Raw genomic sequence first — 17,832 nt, 5'->3', positions numbered from 1 at the left:
TTATTTTACTTAATCTGTGTTGACTTAATACGTCACTTAAAAAAAATAATTGAAAATATATTTTACTAAATTAATTTTATTAATGATATTTTGAAACTATAAATTAGACTATAGTACTACTAAGCATTTCATGCAGTTATTTAAGAGTTATTACGTGAAAGAAGTAACAAAACTAATCTGTTAATTTACGAAAAATGGATAAGCAAATTAAAATATTTATTTTTAGTATAACGATCAAGTAAAAAGAAATGGATGAAATAATATTTTTATGTAGTTATTTAATGACATTAATGGTATTGGAATAAAATGATAAACTTATCTGAATTTTATAAATTGGACAAGTAAATTAAAACAACATATTCCGCACAAGGTTTTGAATAAAATAAAACGAGGAGTAATATGTACTTCCTCTGTTCCATATTAGCTGGGCATTTCATTTACATGATAATCAAGAAATCGTAAATAAGAAGGTAATTTAACTAATTAAAACTCTTGAAATTTTTACAAATAAGTGAACGCTTAAAAAAAAAAATTCATTCATCAATGCTTTTTTTATTTAGTAAGGTAATCGGTTGATATGAAACAATTATTTTTAGTAAAATGATGAACGCATAGGAAACGGGGAAATAATATATAATAGTATAGATGTGGTCCATTGGATTTGACTTGGGTCTTTGAAAGTTGGTAGCACTTCCAAACCAAAATGTGGGACAAAGGTCAAGATATAGTATAGGAAAATATCAATTACACAATTATTTCAGAAGTATTTGAGTATCAACTATATGGTAAAGCCATTTAATAGAGGGCATTTTCGTCATTTCGTTAGTTGCATTATTATTGCTAGTTGCCTTGATCAATTTTGCTACCTTAATATCCTTCACAACTCTTTCATCTTCCTATGTGGTTTTCAAGGTACTTCTGTGTCTTTACTCTTTATGTTTTCTTTTTTTACTCACTTTCATCTTGTATTTTTACTTTGTCACTTTTTAACTAAGATATGCTTATTAAGAAAATAATAATCTACATGATTATTTTACCACATCATTCACATCATTCAAGTTAAAATGTAGTACATTAAGTAAAAATGAAGAGAGAAAGTATTTACTTAGCTAAAAGTGAGTAGATATCAAAGGATTATTATATGAGGGATGGTTTTAATTTTATCTTTATGAAAATCTTAATTGTGTTGTATGTACATCTCACAATTTTGGTTCTAGCTATTATTTTTTCTGTTGCTGGGTCTTCCATTATTCAATTGGTATTTATTTTGTAACTCAAATGTATGTTTAGTGATGTTTATCTAAAGTCTTGAAGTTATGTACTTAATGATATAGTTACACATATAATAATTTGTTCGTTATATATGTATATATTTTTTTTTTTTTTATTAAATGACCAAGATAAATATGTTTTCACGCACATACATTAAACTAGTAAATTGAAACTCAGACGACAGTATATCTTTAAGTTCTGCCCAGTACAAGATAATAAGGAAATGTTTAAGATTTTAAGGTGCATGTACTAATAGTGAAAGAAATATCTTCATAATCTGTTAACTTATCTATAAATTAATTACAAAGATTTCTTACGATACACACTAATCATTCTTTTGATAAAACTGGTAAAATTCATAACTAACGTGAACAATTCTTACATTATTAGCATATATATAATTGAATTCCAACTTTCATATATGGTCTTGTTTGTTCTTTGCAGACAGTAGAAATTTGTCAATCTCTTTCAATCATGGCAGTTCAAAATGTTGAGAAGAATGTCATCTCCAACAAATTATCTCCTTTGAAAGGACAAAAAAGAAACAAATATGCCTTTGCTTGCTCTCTTTTAGCCTCCATGACATCTGTGTTATTAGGTTATGGTAAGAATGTATATTCATTTTCATTTCTGTATTCTTTGTTATCTTGTTCTAAACGCGTAACGTTTAAATGTGGTAATGGTTGATGCAGATACAGGAGTGATGAGTGGAGCAGTGATATACATAAAGGAAGATCTCAAAATATCAGATGTTGAGATTGAAATACTAGTGGGAACTATCAACATATACTCACTTGTGGGTGCTGCAATTGCTGGTAGAACATCAGATTGGATAGGTCGTCGATACACAATTGTTTTGGCTGGTATAATATTTTTTGTAGGAGCAATCTTGATGGGATTTGCCACAAACTATTGGTTCCTCATGTTTGGTAGGTTTGTTGCTGGTATTGGAGTTGGTTATGCTCTCATGATAGCTCCAGTTTACACTGCTGAGGTTGCTCCGGCCTCTTGTCGTGGCTTCTGCACTTCTTTCCCTGAAGTTTTCATCAATGCAGGTACGCGATACACTCTTTATGTAGTTTCTATATATGTACGAGTATACTGAGGGTGTATCTTTTGTTCTTCCTCTGGTAGGTGTTTTACTTGGTTATGTATCGAACTATGCATTTTCCATGCTGCCACTAAAACTGGGATGGCGATTCATGCTTGGAATCGGAGTTATCCCATCAGTGTTGTTAGCCGTTGGTGTTCTTGCCATGCCAGAGTCACCGCGATGGCTAGTCATGCAGGGCCGTCTAGGAGATGCCAAGAGAGTTTTGGAGAAAACGTCAGACAGTACTGAAGAATCGAAGATGAGATTAGCCGACATTAAAGAAGCTGCTGGTATACCAGAAGATTGCCAAGATGACATAGTTTCTGTCACGCGAAAAAGCTCCCATGGTGCAGGTGTATGGAGAGATTTGTTCCTTCATCCTACCCCTTCTGTTCTTCACATTCTCATTGTAGGCATTGGTATTCATTTCTTCCAACAGGCAAGTGGTATAGATGCTGTGGTGCTCTATAGTCCGAGGATATACGAGAAAGCAGGTATACATACATTGTGATAACTGTCTCATCACATCATCTTAAAGTTCAAATTCTTATATATTCAATGTAACAGGAATCACGAAACACAGCGACAGGCTACTTGCGACTATAGCTGTGGGATGTATGAAGACATTCTTTACCTTAGTCGCGACCTTTTTGGTGGACAAGATTGGAAGAAGGATACTACTTCTGTCGAGTTGTGGTGGTATGATTCTCTCTTTGTTATGCCTGGCTACCGGTTTAACCATCATCGATCACTCAGATCAGAAGCTAAAGTGGGCAATAGTCCTTTGTGTCTGTTGTACCTATTCAACGGTTGCTTTCTTCTCAATTGGTATGGGTCCTTTAGCATGGGTATACAGTTCAGAAATCTTTCCATTGAGATTACGCGCTCAAGGTTGTAGTATAGGTGTGGCCGTTAACAGGGCAGTAAGCGGAGGAATTTTGATGACATTCATATCGTTGTACAAGGCTATTAGTATTGGAGGTGCATTTTTCTTGTATGCTGGTATCGCGATTATGGCCTGGATTTTCTTTTACACCTTGTTACCGGAGACACGAGGGAGAACACTAGAGGAGATGGAGCCATTGTTTGGTACTTTCTTTAGGTGGAGATCAACTATGAAGGAGTTGGACAGGAACAAAGTTGAAGGTGATGCTGGTGCTGGAGCTCAAGTTCAACCTTAAATAGTGATGATGCTTATCTTATATCAATTATTGAATAACTACCTTTTGCACTTTATATTAGAATTTGAACACATTCTAGATTAATATTCTCTCTTGGGCTTTCATTTTTTGTTCAAGACAGATCTGATCTTCCAGGATGTCAGCTTACAAACACTTTCTTGGTTTGTTTTGATGTTTGACACTCATACTGTAATGCTTTTAAGTCGAAGTACTTTTAAGCTATCAATCCTTAATAAAGATTATATTTACTCTAGTGTAAGACTTAATTCTCTTAACTTTTCGATGGGCAATATTGGTAATAATTTTATAGTAAAAGTTGTCTAAGATGTGTGTTGAGTTTTGAATAACCAAATCCAATTGATTAGTTGACATACTTTAAATTTAACAATTCATGAAAGACTATTTGTTTCAAGTTTTCTGCCTCGATACTTGACAGTACTCAATTCCAAGATTGTTTAAGCTTTTGATTAGGTTTAAAAACCATCGGAACTTGAATAAGTATTATAATAATATGCTGAGAGGATTGAGGAAGTTAAACTAGGGTGAAAATTATTTTACAGGTTGCATTTCAGAAAATGTTACTTAGCAGTAGCATTTGGAAAAATGTGATTTACAAAAAAAAAAAAAAAAAAAAAAACATGTGCGAAAATGTGATTTACAAAAAAAAAACATATCATAGCTAAAGATATGATACAGAAGACAACGATTCCAAAAAACAAAACTGGTGACTCTTCATTTGCCAATCAGTGCTAGAAAATATTATTGTGCGTAGCAAACCATGCCATTTGATACAAATTGTGATATCGAACGAAAAACTGTGATACAAACATATTGCAGTACTCAACAATACATACCAAAAAAATGAATTCCAACACCCAAACCCTTCATCCCCTTCCCCTTTCTAGTTCTCATTTCCCCCTCTTAAGTGGGTAAAGATGACTAAAGTAACTCGTCCCCGAAAAAATTGGATTCTCTTGTCATGAGGACAAGACTACACTGGGATTCTTGAAACATTTGGAAAACCAACGTTAGATGTATCGTATCAAGACAAGATTCTACTTGTCCTTCTAGGCTATACAACACGCATAAATGCAAACAGATGGCATAACAAATGCGGAGGAACAAAAGCCCCATGTCAATCAAATATAACAAATCATCATACCACAAGCTAGAATGAACTCCAATGATCAGAACTTTTCTTGGTGTTTTGACTCTCAGATACCTTAAATGGGCCACTCGATCCAAATGGGTCAGTGTCGTCAAATGAATATCCTCTACTATGATCAACGCCACTGGCACTACTTATGGAGTCGAACCTCGCGAGAGTCTCCTTTCGTGGGGAAGATCCGCGATCATGTGTACTACTGAAGGAATCATACCTTGAGAAACTGTCAAAGAAAGGATCTTTCGATCCTACACTATATCTTGGAGAATTTCCCGCTCTTGAAAGTGGTGAGCCAGGAACTGAATCCTCAAAGGTAAATGGGCTATTCTTCTGGTATCTACTTTCAGCCCCAGGAGATTCTGTTCTTGTTGGACTTGCACCGAAATCAGTTGAGGCAAAGAAATGTTTCTCTCCATGCTTGACATGATCCGACTCCTGTAGCATATAATTACTCAATGTACAGGGAGACTTTGCAACAGAGCAAACTAGCACTCCATCATCATTTACAGATGGAACATCAAAAAACAAAATTCAAATGTGCAATCGAGATCATTATTAGGTGTGTACAAGGGCAAAGCAGGAATTCTCTTAATTGGGCGACCAAGATACAAAATACTACTGAAAACTCATAAATAAGCAAATAATAAAGGGAACGTTTGTTCCATATAAAATATGAACTAGGATATCTTCTTGTTTTATTAAGAGGATGATGTTATTTCACATAATAACAGCAATGAAGTTATCAATTATATATAAGAATGGTAAAAGGAGGTAGAGTTACCGCTATGCTGTAACTTTTAAGCAACATTTTAGCTCAGACTACTTATACAGCAGATTCGTTATTCAGAGGAATATAGTCAGCACTTGCACATATTTGCAAACTGACAAGACATGCAACATGTAGTAACACTTGAACTGGACTAAATATGAGTAAGAATTTGCCTACTCACCTTAGCATTGAAGCCCCAAACAGAATCCACATCATCATTATTGTCGAACGTACCCCAGCCAGGTTCATCAAATCTGCTTACCCAATGAAACGAAGAAGAAAAGAACATGAATATGAATGATGCAAAGCCAGCTATAGAACTCTGGCACAAGTACAGACGCGAAATATCTAACAAGGTCAAGGACACCCAGAAAGACTTTGACATAAAAGTTTGTTGGACATGACTCAATGAGGGCTCTGAAGAAACATGTTTGTGCTAGTAGGTAACTTCACCATTTTAATATACACAGAGCCATCATTCGTGTATAAAATGCCAGTACAAACAAATGGTTGTTTATTCCCCAACCACCTACTCAAGTTTCTCCTTGGTAATTACCTTAAGGGAAAATATTCCATAAGACATGAAAAGCAGCTCAGACGCAAAAGGCAAATCGCCAATCACCTGCCTAGCGCAAAAACTTAAGCATTTTTCTACCCTTTTTAGTGAGACCAGGAAAAACATGCATCCAAGAGATATATGGATTTCACTACAACATGCTTGAGCATTTTCCTACCTTAAGTCATGACTTCGGAGAAATTTCTTCAAAAGTCAGATTTAATACAAAATCTCAAGGCACTTGCACATGCTTCCCCTTAGGTTTATGCCAATCATATGTGCTAATTTGAGATTCAGTCCCAAAAGAAGCTATCTAGTCTAAAGTTAAGAAAGGCACTTTTTTTTATTAACTGAATTTTTCAAAACCAAAATTTTAGCCAAACAATTTAACAACAAAATACTCGGCAACCCAGCACACCCTCTCACATCAACACCCTCCAACATCTCTTGCATCTTAGCCTTTAAACCACCTCTGGAGACAAAAGTTCAATGAAGCAATAGATCAGAAGTGGATTAGTGCAACACACCTATGCGCGCATAGTCATTGCCGTCCAGAAAAATTTACTCACTGTGACAATCCCCTTTCATTGGTATAGCCATATAGCAACCACTCCATTGCCCTCACTGCTATCTTGTAGTAGTTGCCGACTCAAAATACTTACCATGAAAGATTTGAGGTTGAGATGAGATGTTTCAGACAGGAAAAAACAAAGAGATTTTCTTCTCTCTTGTTCCTTTGGAATAAGAAAGACAATGAAGCAGGGGACAAGAAAGCGACTCTGATGATGCAAAGATGAGAGAAGCATGGGATGCTTTTGTTCTTTTACTGTGGGTGGACAGCCTCTCTGTTTTTGGACAACATCGTTTTAAGGGCAGTGCATTGAATTAGTGGATATTAAAGAGATAAAATAAGGACCTTATTTAACGTTCAAAACCAGAATGGAGGTGAAACTACATAGTAGCATAAACTAATGAGACAGATGCAACAGCTAAGGATGCATGAAGACACTAGTGAGCAGTGGTCGAAGAAACTGGCCAAACGATTCAGACAAAGTGAAATGTGAACCAAGCATGTCCGCCTGGATTTAAATGGACGTTGCGCTGGATATCAAAGTCCCAAAAGCTTCATAAACTACTACAATTTGGAATTCATAGAAATGGAGATATACAGATGGAAGATATGTTTCAAAACACAGAATAATAGATTGAAGATATTGCACATAATAGCCAAATTATACCTATCAGTTTCAGATTCCGTTTTAAAGCTCTTGCCGAAATGGTTATCAGAGTATTCACCAGAAGGACTATCAAATGCTGTTCGTTCTCTTGGACTTCCCTGTGGACTTTTTGACTCCTCGTCACTATGCATATACATCAAATCAGTCTCAACAGCATTATGATTTCCTTTAGCAGGATAGTTTTCTGACTTGGCATCAGCATTTGACATAGTATCAGGGGATTCACTATGAGTTGAACTTTCCTTCTGAGCAGATCCGGATTTGGAATTTGCAGGCACAGCTACATCAAAAGAAAATCCTGCACAAAGTGACATAGGGATGCACATACATCAAACATACTTACTCAAAGATGGTGTCAGAAAGACAACTGATAAAGAACAGGAAACGAGGGAGGGAATATTCAAGAAAGTAAACCTTCATCTTCGAATTTGTCCCAATCTTCATCCCAAACAGCTGATATCTCCGGAATTCCAGGTTGCCAGCCTTAGGAAAATCATTTCAGACCGAAAGAGGTAAAGAAGTTAGATGGAAAATATAATAAACAAATTGAAAAGAAATCAACATCATCGAGTTTTCAATTAAAAAAAAAAAAAATCTTAATGAACAGCATCAACACAATAAATTCAAAACCCATTCACAATAAATTCAAAACCCATTCAAACATACTCAATGGAATCAATTTTCAATAATAACTGCGAATGAGCTCCAATTGTATTATCTGAGTAGCAAAACACAGAAAACATAGGACCTCAAGAACTGAAATGACATTCTGCACATATGCAGATGCAATTGGAAGGGTTGACTTCTTACCCAGGTAGGATGTTCAGAATTTAAAAGAGCTCGGCAGGAGCAGGAAAAAAGAACTAAAGGAGAGCAAACAGTCAGGACGTAGAAAAACAACTTACCCGGGGGGAGTTCAATTAAAGCAGTTGACTTCATATTAAGCTCATGTTTCTTGCAACGATCAGCCAAGGCCTTCAGTAGCTCCTCAAGATCATGTTGTATGCGATCAGCGCGGACCTAGACAACCAAAAGTGGCCAAAACATAGCATAAGTTCCTAAGAAAAAATACACTTCCCAATATTTTACCTGGGTAACCAAATTAAAAAGGTCTATTATCTTCACCTGAAGAATACCATCAGCGCTGCCACCTTGTTCCATTTTAGTAATTGCCTGTTGCAACTCCAGCTTCCTCTCCTGAAAAAAGGAATTTTTTTCCTTTTAGCTCAAAGAAAATGAAACCTATATGCTCCACCAAGTCAACAAGCACTAATACTTGTATAAGAATAAAGGCATATGTAAAACAAATGACAAGCTAGAAAATGCTATAAAGAAGTCAGCTAAACAATTAAAGCATTGGAACACTAGAAGAATCCGGGAAGACCTTTAATCATAGAGATGGAATGAGGGAATGGTATCTTCTTATGTGTATAGCATCTTGCAGTGGTAAACTTAAATATTTCGATTTGTGAAGAAGCTGGGATATATAACTATAGTACACATTCGAAAGAATATATGGAAATCTTACTTGAGTATCACGAAATGACGCCTCTTCAATTGTCAGTTTTGAAGCAATTTCTGCAACTTGCTTGTACTTCTCTTCATATTTTTTGCCAAGCAACTCAGCCTAAAATAACTCATCAATTGAAAAAGTGCATAAGCAAGGTGGAATTGAAACCAAACAATTTATGAACTTCAAAGAGAGAGGGAGATCAATGGGCTGAACAAATACCTCACGTTTATCAGCCAATGCCCTTTCAGTGATTTCATTAAGTCGATTATCACACCTACTTTTGTACAAAACCTGGAGAAAGTCCGGTGAACAAAGAAATGAATGAGATGGAAAAACAATGTAGAGAAAAAATATAACAGAATGAGCAGGTGATAGTTAAGTAAAAGCAACGGGAGTACATTGAAGGCGGCAACTACTCACAAGATCCTGCATTTTTGTGCGGTAGAATTCAAGCTTCTCCTTGGAATCCAGAAGCATATTGTCCTTGCTTCCATCCTTATCACACAAAGGAATTAGGTTTACTACGTTAACAATATCATGAAGTAGATAGAGTGCTAGAATACATCACACGGACAGATTCTAACCTGAATATGTCTGCATTCTAGATTTTTTGATACCTAATTAGCTGATTATGTTCATAATAACATTTTAATCAACTGAACCTTGAAAATGGATATGCTATGGCACTGAGACAGTCTAACGGTAGTTGTTAGACATGTTTGGTTTCTGGACAGGGGGGAGCCATGAGAGGCTGCACTATCGTCAATAGTTTGATTTAATTTTCTTGAGTAATCATTATCCGCGTTAAGCTGCACACAATCACTACCTGCCTGAATTTACTCCGGGAGAATCTTGAGGTTAACAAGCCCCTCAAGCTGAGGGGCAAATGTAATCAAAATCTTTCTTTTATTCAGTACATGCACTCAAGATGACTGTAACCCAGTTGCAAGAAAACCCATGGAGGAGACAAATTACCTAAAATATAAAGGAACAATACCTTTTTCTCTCCCGCTGCTGTCTCTTCTCCCTTTGTTTCCAACACATTCTGCTCCCCATTACTTAGTTGGTCCATATGAGAATTATCCATTGATGTTGCTCTAGCATTTTGCTGATTAAATTGCATTGACCGGTCAGACTGAGGTAATGCCCCCTGCATAGGAGGTCTTAATCCAGGATGTGCAACTGGCTGTACACCAGGCAAACCTTGGGGAGGTCTTACGCCTAAGCATAACCAGAATGATGAAAGAATTTCAGTATACCAACAAAGTGGTCGAAACTCAAAATAGCTAAAATGCGGTTTAGGTAGTACCAGAAGTAGGGCCCCAGCAAGTGCTTCCATAAGTAGCAGTGGGTGGACCTGCCATGGCCAGCAGTGTCTCATCAAGCATGACGCTATTCGGTAGTGTGGGTGGAAGTGGGCGGCCTTCCCTATATCGTTCCATCAAATATAGAGCTATACAGAACTCCCTCAAAGAGAGCATGCTGTCATTATCTTGATCAGCCAAGTCCCACACCTGCTTCAAGACCTCTGCAGAGACCACGAGTTATGTTACTGAACATTATGAATGTGCAACAAATTCCAAATGACACTAAATAAGATAACTAGGTAAAGTTATTAGGTGGTTAGGATTCAAAAGTTCAAAAAACTTGAAGTAAGAATATTCCACAACTTGAAGCTAGAAAAATTCACAACTTGAAGTTAGAATATTACACTAAAAAGAATTTAGATTATGTATTGAGATGACATGTATAATTTGGAAAATAGTCCAAAAGTTCAGAGGTTCCAAAATAAAACAATAACTTCCCAATAAAATTTGTGGCACCAATCCAACTTAGAGCAAATGAACCAAGAATAAGGATGTTCACATTTGTATTTGTACCTCAGATAAACATGATCAAGGTGGTAAAAAGGAAGTATTGAACACATAAAAGAATCTCTGAACCTTCAAATTTGCACATAATAGTTTAAAAAGGGTCTTCTCTCAGGTTTTAATCTTGTCCAAGCGAGAAAAAGAAGATAACTCTTTCAAACTTCGACAAGTTTATTTCTTGGATATAGTAAACGTCATCCTTCTGACCCTACTTCCCATAAACCCAACAACAGCCCTTTCCCACTTTGCTCCATTGGTGACGCAGAAACCAAACATTATGGATGGAGGGAGAGGGCCACTATAAACTCAATTCTATAACACACAAAATTTGGTAGACTACGCAAATCAGTAACCAAAATCCTGTAATAGAGTTTATAAGATGAAATCCAGTGAGTAAATCGGATTCTCATCTAAACGCCAGACTCTACTCGTTGTTATTCGAACTATGTGATGGAGTAAGGTTCCTTGAAAGTGCATAATTAAAAAGAGAAGGATACAGGAAATAAATAATTCTGATGATAGCAAGTTTGTCATCAAGAAAGTAGACACTAAATGCTGTAAAAAAAAACGTTAACTTACCTCTTGGCAGTCTCCAGTTCAAGAATAAATCTCGTGCTTGTGGCCCAGAGATTTTTCCATCTCTATCTGAATCCACCTCCATAAACACCTTTGCATACTTCTGAACACCAGCTCTTGTCATTTTTGGCCAAGGAACTTGAGATTGCTCAGGAGTAGAATGGACAGAATCCGCTGGAGTTCCAGATGATGATACTGGCAAAATATTCGGACCAGAAACATGTGTATTAGATTTAGACACGGATGGGGTTACTTGCAGCTGATTCCCAGGAGATTGCCTTGGTAAAGTATTAAATGCAGCAAAGGGATCGGGCTTGGCTGACGTTTGAGACTCAGTGGTTACTGGAACCACAGCTGAAGAAGTTGGTGGACTAATCTGAGAAAAGTTTGGAGTAGACGAAGACTTCTTTGGTACAGATTGGCTTGCGGAAAAGGTTTCACCTCCAAACGTAGGGTTCAAAGCAAAACCATTTCCAGAACTACCAGTAGCTTTTGTATTAGCTGCCGTCATGGAAGGTAATGAAAGAGATCCCTGAAGAGTTTGAGTAACTGGAGGGATCAAAGGGCTCATTCCTCTATTGGGAGGCTGCATAGTAGGTCCAGCGGATATTGCTGCTTGTCTGCTCCCGAGATAGTCATTTGAACTGTTTGAGTTTGGAAGACCAGGACGGGTCAAACTAGCACCCCTGGGGAAATCCATACCAGCAACAAATTGCTGGGGACGTGATGCAGTAGTTGCAGTAGGAATAGGTGGCCTCACAGAGTGGCCGGCTTGAGAAGCGAGATATTGCTGGTTCATACCTGCTGTATGAGGTAGCTGTCCTCTGATGCCAAGATTTTGAGAAGCTGTTGGTGCACCAGCACCCATCTGCTGTGCAGGTGCAGCACCAGCTGGATTTAGCTGGGGGGAAGCAATCGCTGCAAGGTTAATCTGTGGAGCAGGGATTTTAGCAGAAGCAGGACCATATAAAGCTGCCTTCACAATATCCGGTGTTAATTCTCGCTTACTCTGTGCCACTGTTACAAGCTTAAGAGCATTATAAAACTCCGGGCGGCTAAGATACCCAGTACGGCTCTGGTCAGCATGTGCCCATATCTGCAATAGAAGAAACACAATGCGCACGCACAGTTGAAGAGATCATATTTACCTTGGAAGAGTTAAAACTTTGAAATTTGAAGAAAACTAGTCATGACTAGTTTAGCGTAATGGGATGTACAGAACAGAAAGACGCATTGGAAAAGCATAACAAAGAGAGGGATGGAAACATATTGACTTAAACTTTTGTAGAAACATAGACTCATAGAGAGAGAAAAATAAGACGTCCGGACCTCCTGCAAGTACAACAACAACAATATACCCGGTATAATCCCACAAAGTGAGGTCTGGGGAGAGTTGAATATACGCAGACCTTACCTCTACCTCAAAGGTAAGTATGCCAAAGAAACAAATCTGCATATTCACAGCACAAAAGAAGCTTGGAAGAAAACTCTAATTCCCAAAACGAACTTCTTGTCTAGAATATCCTACCAACCTAAACACAATAGCTGCAGAAAATATTGCCATTACACAGTAATCAAAGGCCTAGAAAACAGTTACCAAACAAAAAAGAGTCAAACCACCACCGGCAAAAATCTGGGATGATTTATCAAGAACACCAACCAATTTCTGCAACAAGTCTTTTCCAGGACCGTTTGATATTGTATATCAAAAAGTTCAACATGATAAAAGCAACTTATGAACTTCTAAGGACATTGCAATGGTAGCCAGTCAGCAGTTTGACCTAAATCACAAACTTTGAAAAAGTAGTCTCTGAAAACAAAAGAACCAGATGATGCATGAGAACCTATCCCATAAGCATACTGACCTATCAAAAAACCTATGAGATAAGCCAGAAGATGAGAAACACAGACTTCAAAATAAAGAAAGCTAGTGAACTATGAGATAAGCCAGAAGATGAGAAACAGAGACTTCAAAACAAAGAAAGCTATGGAATTGAAGTCGCAAGTACACAAGTCTGAAACAGCAAACTTAGCTTGGAACGAAATCAAAAGGATCAGCCGATCAGCAACAACAACAACAACAAACCCAGTGTATTCCCACCCAGCCAATCAGAAGGATGTAGTAAATAAATAGAGTATCTCAGAACTCAAGTTCATCCTGCAAAGGAAATAAACAGCTGCAACAATTTTTGAAGAGGCGACAAGGTCGCTAAACTTGCACTCAGTGTCTTATCACGGAAACCTACATCACCGACTTCGGATGCTAGTAAAGATAAAAGAACCATCCAACTCAAAGTGGCTAAATATCAACTTGCAGTCTCAAGATAACTCTTCATCCAATGCATACAAAAACAAAAAAAGCAACACCAGGCAGCTTACAAGTTATTTGATCCTCCAAACCCAATGTGTCAATTGTCGAAATGCTTTCTATTTTAACAAATAATAGTGGTGTCACAGACAAATTTCAACTACTCCAATAGTACCTACTACCTCCGACTAGCATAGGTAAGGGGTTGTCAAAACCCTCTCTTCATTCCAATCAATAACTCTTCTAATGAAACACAAATCAAATGAAATTTCTGCTCACCCAGTTAAAGTTCTTAGGCCTAGTTTTTGAACCTGGATTTTCTAGAGTTGGTTAAGGTGGGTGGGTTTTAACAATCATTCATCAATTCACTGTTGTCCGTGCCCAAATAGAAGTATAAGTACCCAAGAGGTGTGGCAAAAGGGCTAACCATTAGTATCTGAAAATTAAATTGCTTCAATAATTCCTCTTCTATTTCTTCTTCCCCCATTCTGAACCTCTCTCTTCATTCTTCAATAACTAATATCTTCAAACACCTTGAGGCACTGCGAATGATTTGACATCACAGTTCATCTTATCAGGTCAGCTAAGAAACCATTCACGACGTGATTCTTCATTCTAGTTTGTGCATTGTTTTACTGTCTATATTCGGTCAGTTGTTCTGTACTAAGGTGAATCACTGAATCCCTTATAACTCATGCTATAATTCTTCTTACACACTGCCAAGTAGATTGAACTTCTATTTTCTTCTTTTTTGTAACTGTGGTGTCCAAACAAGCTTTCGCACACCTCTCTAATTCCAAGGGAGACCCGCCACCTTTCACCCAGTCCACCAAAACTAAGACATATGAGAAGAAGTTTTTGTCTAAGTTGGACCTGAGACCTCATGGTTCTCAACCCACTTCATTAACCACTTTGGTGTCTAGGCAAGCTTTCACGCACCACAACTAATCCTACATTATACCTGCCATCTCCCACCAGAAACAGGTACCAGTTCACCATAGCTAGGACTGATGAGGGGACCTCAGATGTCATGGTTCTCAACCCAATTCATTAACCACTAGGCTACACCATCGGGTACAATTAGATTGAACTTCTAACACTTAACTAATTCAATTATATTCTTTGAGTTCACTTACATCACTCTAACAATTTAATGAACTATTTTTCGCTCTTCGATACCAATCCAACACAAAATTCAACAACAAACACACCTAAACACTTCAAAATAACAAAAAAAAAAAAAAAAAAAAGCACATTCAACTAAAAAAGGAAAGAAATTTAACAAACCTGAGCTAAAACAGGTTGAGGCAAGTTAGATCCTTTCAAAAAACCAACAGCTTCAGCACCACTAATTCTTCCATCTTGATCCAAATCCGCTCTCCGAAAATAAGCTTCAAATTGCTCCATATTTGCTCCTCCCGCCATTTTCTTCAATTCAATAACTCATAAATTTCACAGATCAATACATTACACTTCAAAAAAAGAAAAAAAAAATCCTGCCGGTGATAATGTTTTTCGCTTCAATTCGAATTTTTTCCTATTAAATACTGCAGAAATAGCAAAAATTACGAAGATTTTTGGAGATCTGGAGAGTGAAATTGAACAAAAATCGGGTCTGATTTAGGTTTTTTTACCCGATCTAGGATTTCAGATTAGGAAAATTTGAAGCATAATTAGTAATTGGTAATACTTTACATTTTGCTTCATGGACTCCCTTGTTAATCAAAACATTGCAAATCCACCCCCATATTTTTTTTCTTTTTTATTTTTATGGTTTATTTATTTAATTAATGGGAAATTACAATGATTAATTGGAAGGGGTGCTCACCATTTATGGTCGGTTTGGATCGGTTATTGGTCAAAACTAAATTCAAACCAGTATAATTGATTTTGAAATTATTGAAACCAAACCAAATATAATATATATTTTTTTGTTTGATTGTTCTCGATTTAGATTCTTCTATATATTTATCCTTCTGAATGAATCACTTCTTTTATTTTCGCATATTATATTTAGTTTGATCTCATTTCAATAATTTAAAACTGATTATATTGGTTTAGTTTTAGTTTTAACCAGTAAATGATCCGTGAACACGTGCTATAGTCTTTACTTTTTTAAAAGTAAATACACTTGTTTTAAGCTTAAGATTTTACAAAATGAAAGATGAGTTTTAAGAAATATTAATTGTAATGATAAATGAAAACCTTTTAAGTGATTCTGTCTTCATTTGATAAATCGATAAATAATTTAAGGCAACGATTTAATATATATATCAAAAAATGAAGAAAGTGGAGCGAAAAATAGCCAACGACCGTACAACTAATTAAACAAGTAAATCGTATTTGATGGGCTTCCAGTTGGGCCTGCTTCACAAGTACACCATTGTTTTAGCTTTCAAAGGTAGGCCCAAATTAGTTTTGAGCCCATTGTATCCATTCCCTCATTGACCAACTTTGCTCCAAAATCAAGTATTCGTACGGATTCTCCCATTTTGAAGTGGTCTTTAATATTGGCTTATTAAATTAATAGTACTTTTATTTACCTTCATTATTTATTTAATAAGAATTTATAGGTCAAAGTACTGTTAACTATGACGGTATGACCTAATATTACAAGATATATGTAAAGAAAATTTTTATCGTGTCTGGCATAAGTTTAATAGGATAAGAACTAAGGCACAATTTGTGGATTATGAACTGAAGAATTAAGTGGTATAACTTGTGTTATATTATAATAAGTAAATATAAACCTCGACTTTGTAATTTTATTTGTTTTTTATAATATACATATGCAGTACGTTTATGCGTTCACTGACAGTTTCATATGTTTTCAGCTGTATGTATTTATAATATACATATGTCGTATTTTATGTGGAAAAATCATGTATTCTTATATGTATTTTTTCAATATGCAAGACATATATTTTCTTTGCGGTGTGGTGTACTTGATTCTGAAAATGATGCATCTTGAAATTGGTTCTTTGAGAATCTGAAGGAAGCATACGGTGAAAGATAACATATGTGTAGTTTCTGATCGTAATGCAAGCATCATAAAAGTTGTTGGTGGTGTGTACAATGATGTACCACATTATGCATGTATGTGGCGTCTATGGAGAAATATACAATAATATTGTTATAGCTTAAATGTTGCACTTATTGTTTAAATGTTGATCAGTTCATGATGTAGCATTATGTCAAAAAATAATAGCTTCATTTTTTCACTAATAATTATACAATTCTAAATTTTGATAAAAATATTTCATGTTATTGAACTTGTTATAGTTAAATTGTTGCAATTTTTTTTACTGAACTTGATTAACTTAATTCATTATGAATATATTGTACAAGATATATAACATCATTGATTTATACCTAAGAAACTGGAAGCCACACTTACCAAATTTTTAATCTAAAAAAATACATATTAGAATCTATTAAGCACCTATGCCCATCTATAAAAAAAATAAGAGTAAGTTAACATACCTTTATGTAATAAATAAATAAATAATACATATAAAGACATCAATTACGTAATCAAAACTTTAAATACATATGTTTTTAAAAAAAAAATATATGCATTAATCATACATAAATATGCATTATTCATAGATATATACGCATAACTGAAAAAAATCTATGGATAACTCATAAATACATATGCATATCTGCTTAAATATATATGTATATCTGGTAAAAAACATATGTATTAAACTGGACAAATATATATACATATGCATAGCCCGAAAAATACATATTCTAAAAAATGTATATATATATATATATATCCATAGAAGAAAATATATATTAAGACTTGTAAAAAAAATATATGCAATATTCATATATAAATATACATTATGTATAAATATATATGTGTTAATAATATATACATATTCATTATGTATAAATACATGTGCATATCTGGAAAAAAAAAATACATGTATTACTCAAAATTCTTATGCATTACTCAAAATACATATGCATAAAATGAAAAATACAAATACATATATGAAAAATACATATAGTAACTGAAATACACATATTAATTACTCAAAAATATATTCAAAACTGGAAACCACATATTCATACCAACATATGCATAACAGTAACATAAACTAACCACGAAAAATACTATTTTATAGTTTAAACATCAAAAAATCTTAACATCACATCAAATAAACATTAAAATATCGACTTTCAACATTAAATTAACATATGAAACCTAAGAAATATTCAACTAAATGTTAGTCCACATAAAGTTAACTGTTGTCAAATACAACAAATTCAAAATAA

At 35.3% G+C, this 17,832-nt stretch overlaps 2 protein-coding genes across 4 annotated transcripts; one reads left to right on the top strand and one right to left on the bottom strand.

The window, feature by feature from the left end:
- The first annotated feature begins 765 nt into the window (after positions 1–765).
- Positions 766–3,799, top strand: LOC107866783 (polyol transporter 5). 3 transcript variants are annotated; one of them, XM_016712762.2, is made up of 5 exons: positions 766–912; positions 1,717–1,876; positions 1,965–2,327; positions 2,407–2,859; positions 2,933–3,799. In XM_016712762.2, the coding sequence occupies exons 2-5, from the start codon at positions 1,747–1,749 to the stop codon at positions 3,544–3,546; spliced, it is 1,560 nt and encodes a 519-aa protein (XP_016568248.1). In that variant the 5' UTR covers positions 766–912; positions 1,717–1,746; the 3' UTR covers positions 3,547–3,799. The 3 variants fall into 3 exon arrangements, with proteins under 3 accessions (XP_016568248.1, XP_016568246.1, XP_016568245.2); XM_016712760.2 differs by lacking the exon at positions 766–912 and adding an exon at positions 975–1,115; XM_016712759.2 differs by lacking the exon at positions 766–912 and adding an exon at positions 1,124–1,258.
- Positions 3,800–4,252: 453 nt separating this feature from the next.
- Positions 4,253–15,347, bottom strand: LOC107866784 (actin cytoskeleton-regulatory complex protein PAN1). The gene is made up of 13 exons (XM_016712763.2): positions 14,830–15,347; positions 11,238–12,330; positions 10,097–10,315; positions 9,785–10,008; positions 9,208–9,282; positions 9,007–9,078; positions 8,803–8,901; positions 8,400–8,471; positions 8,180–8,294; positions 7,689–7,757; positions 7,275–7,572; positions 5,662–5,734; positions 4,253–5,146 (listed from the first exon to the last, which is right to left on the bottom strand). Exons 1-13 carry the CDS (start codon positions 14,965–14,967, stop codon positions 4,715–4,717), a joined length of 2,979 nt encoding a protein of 992 aa, XP_016568249.2. The 5' UTR covers positions 14,968–15,347; the 3' UTR covers positions 4,253–4,714.
- Positions 15,348–17,832: the final 2,485 nt, after the last annotated feature.

Source organism: Capsicum annuum, chromosome 4, assembly GCF_002878395.1.
Source record: "Capsicum annuum cultivar UCD-10X-F1 chromosome 4, UCD10Xv1.1, whole genome shotgun sequence".
In the NCBI taxonomy this organism is placed as follows: domain Eukaryota; kingdom Viridiplantae; phylum Streptophyta; class Magnoliopsida; order Solanales; family Solanaceae; genus Capsicum; species Capsicum annuum.
This window is presented reverse-complemented; position numbering and strand designations above follow the sequence as displayed.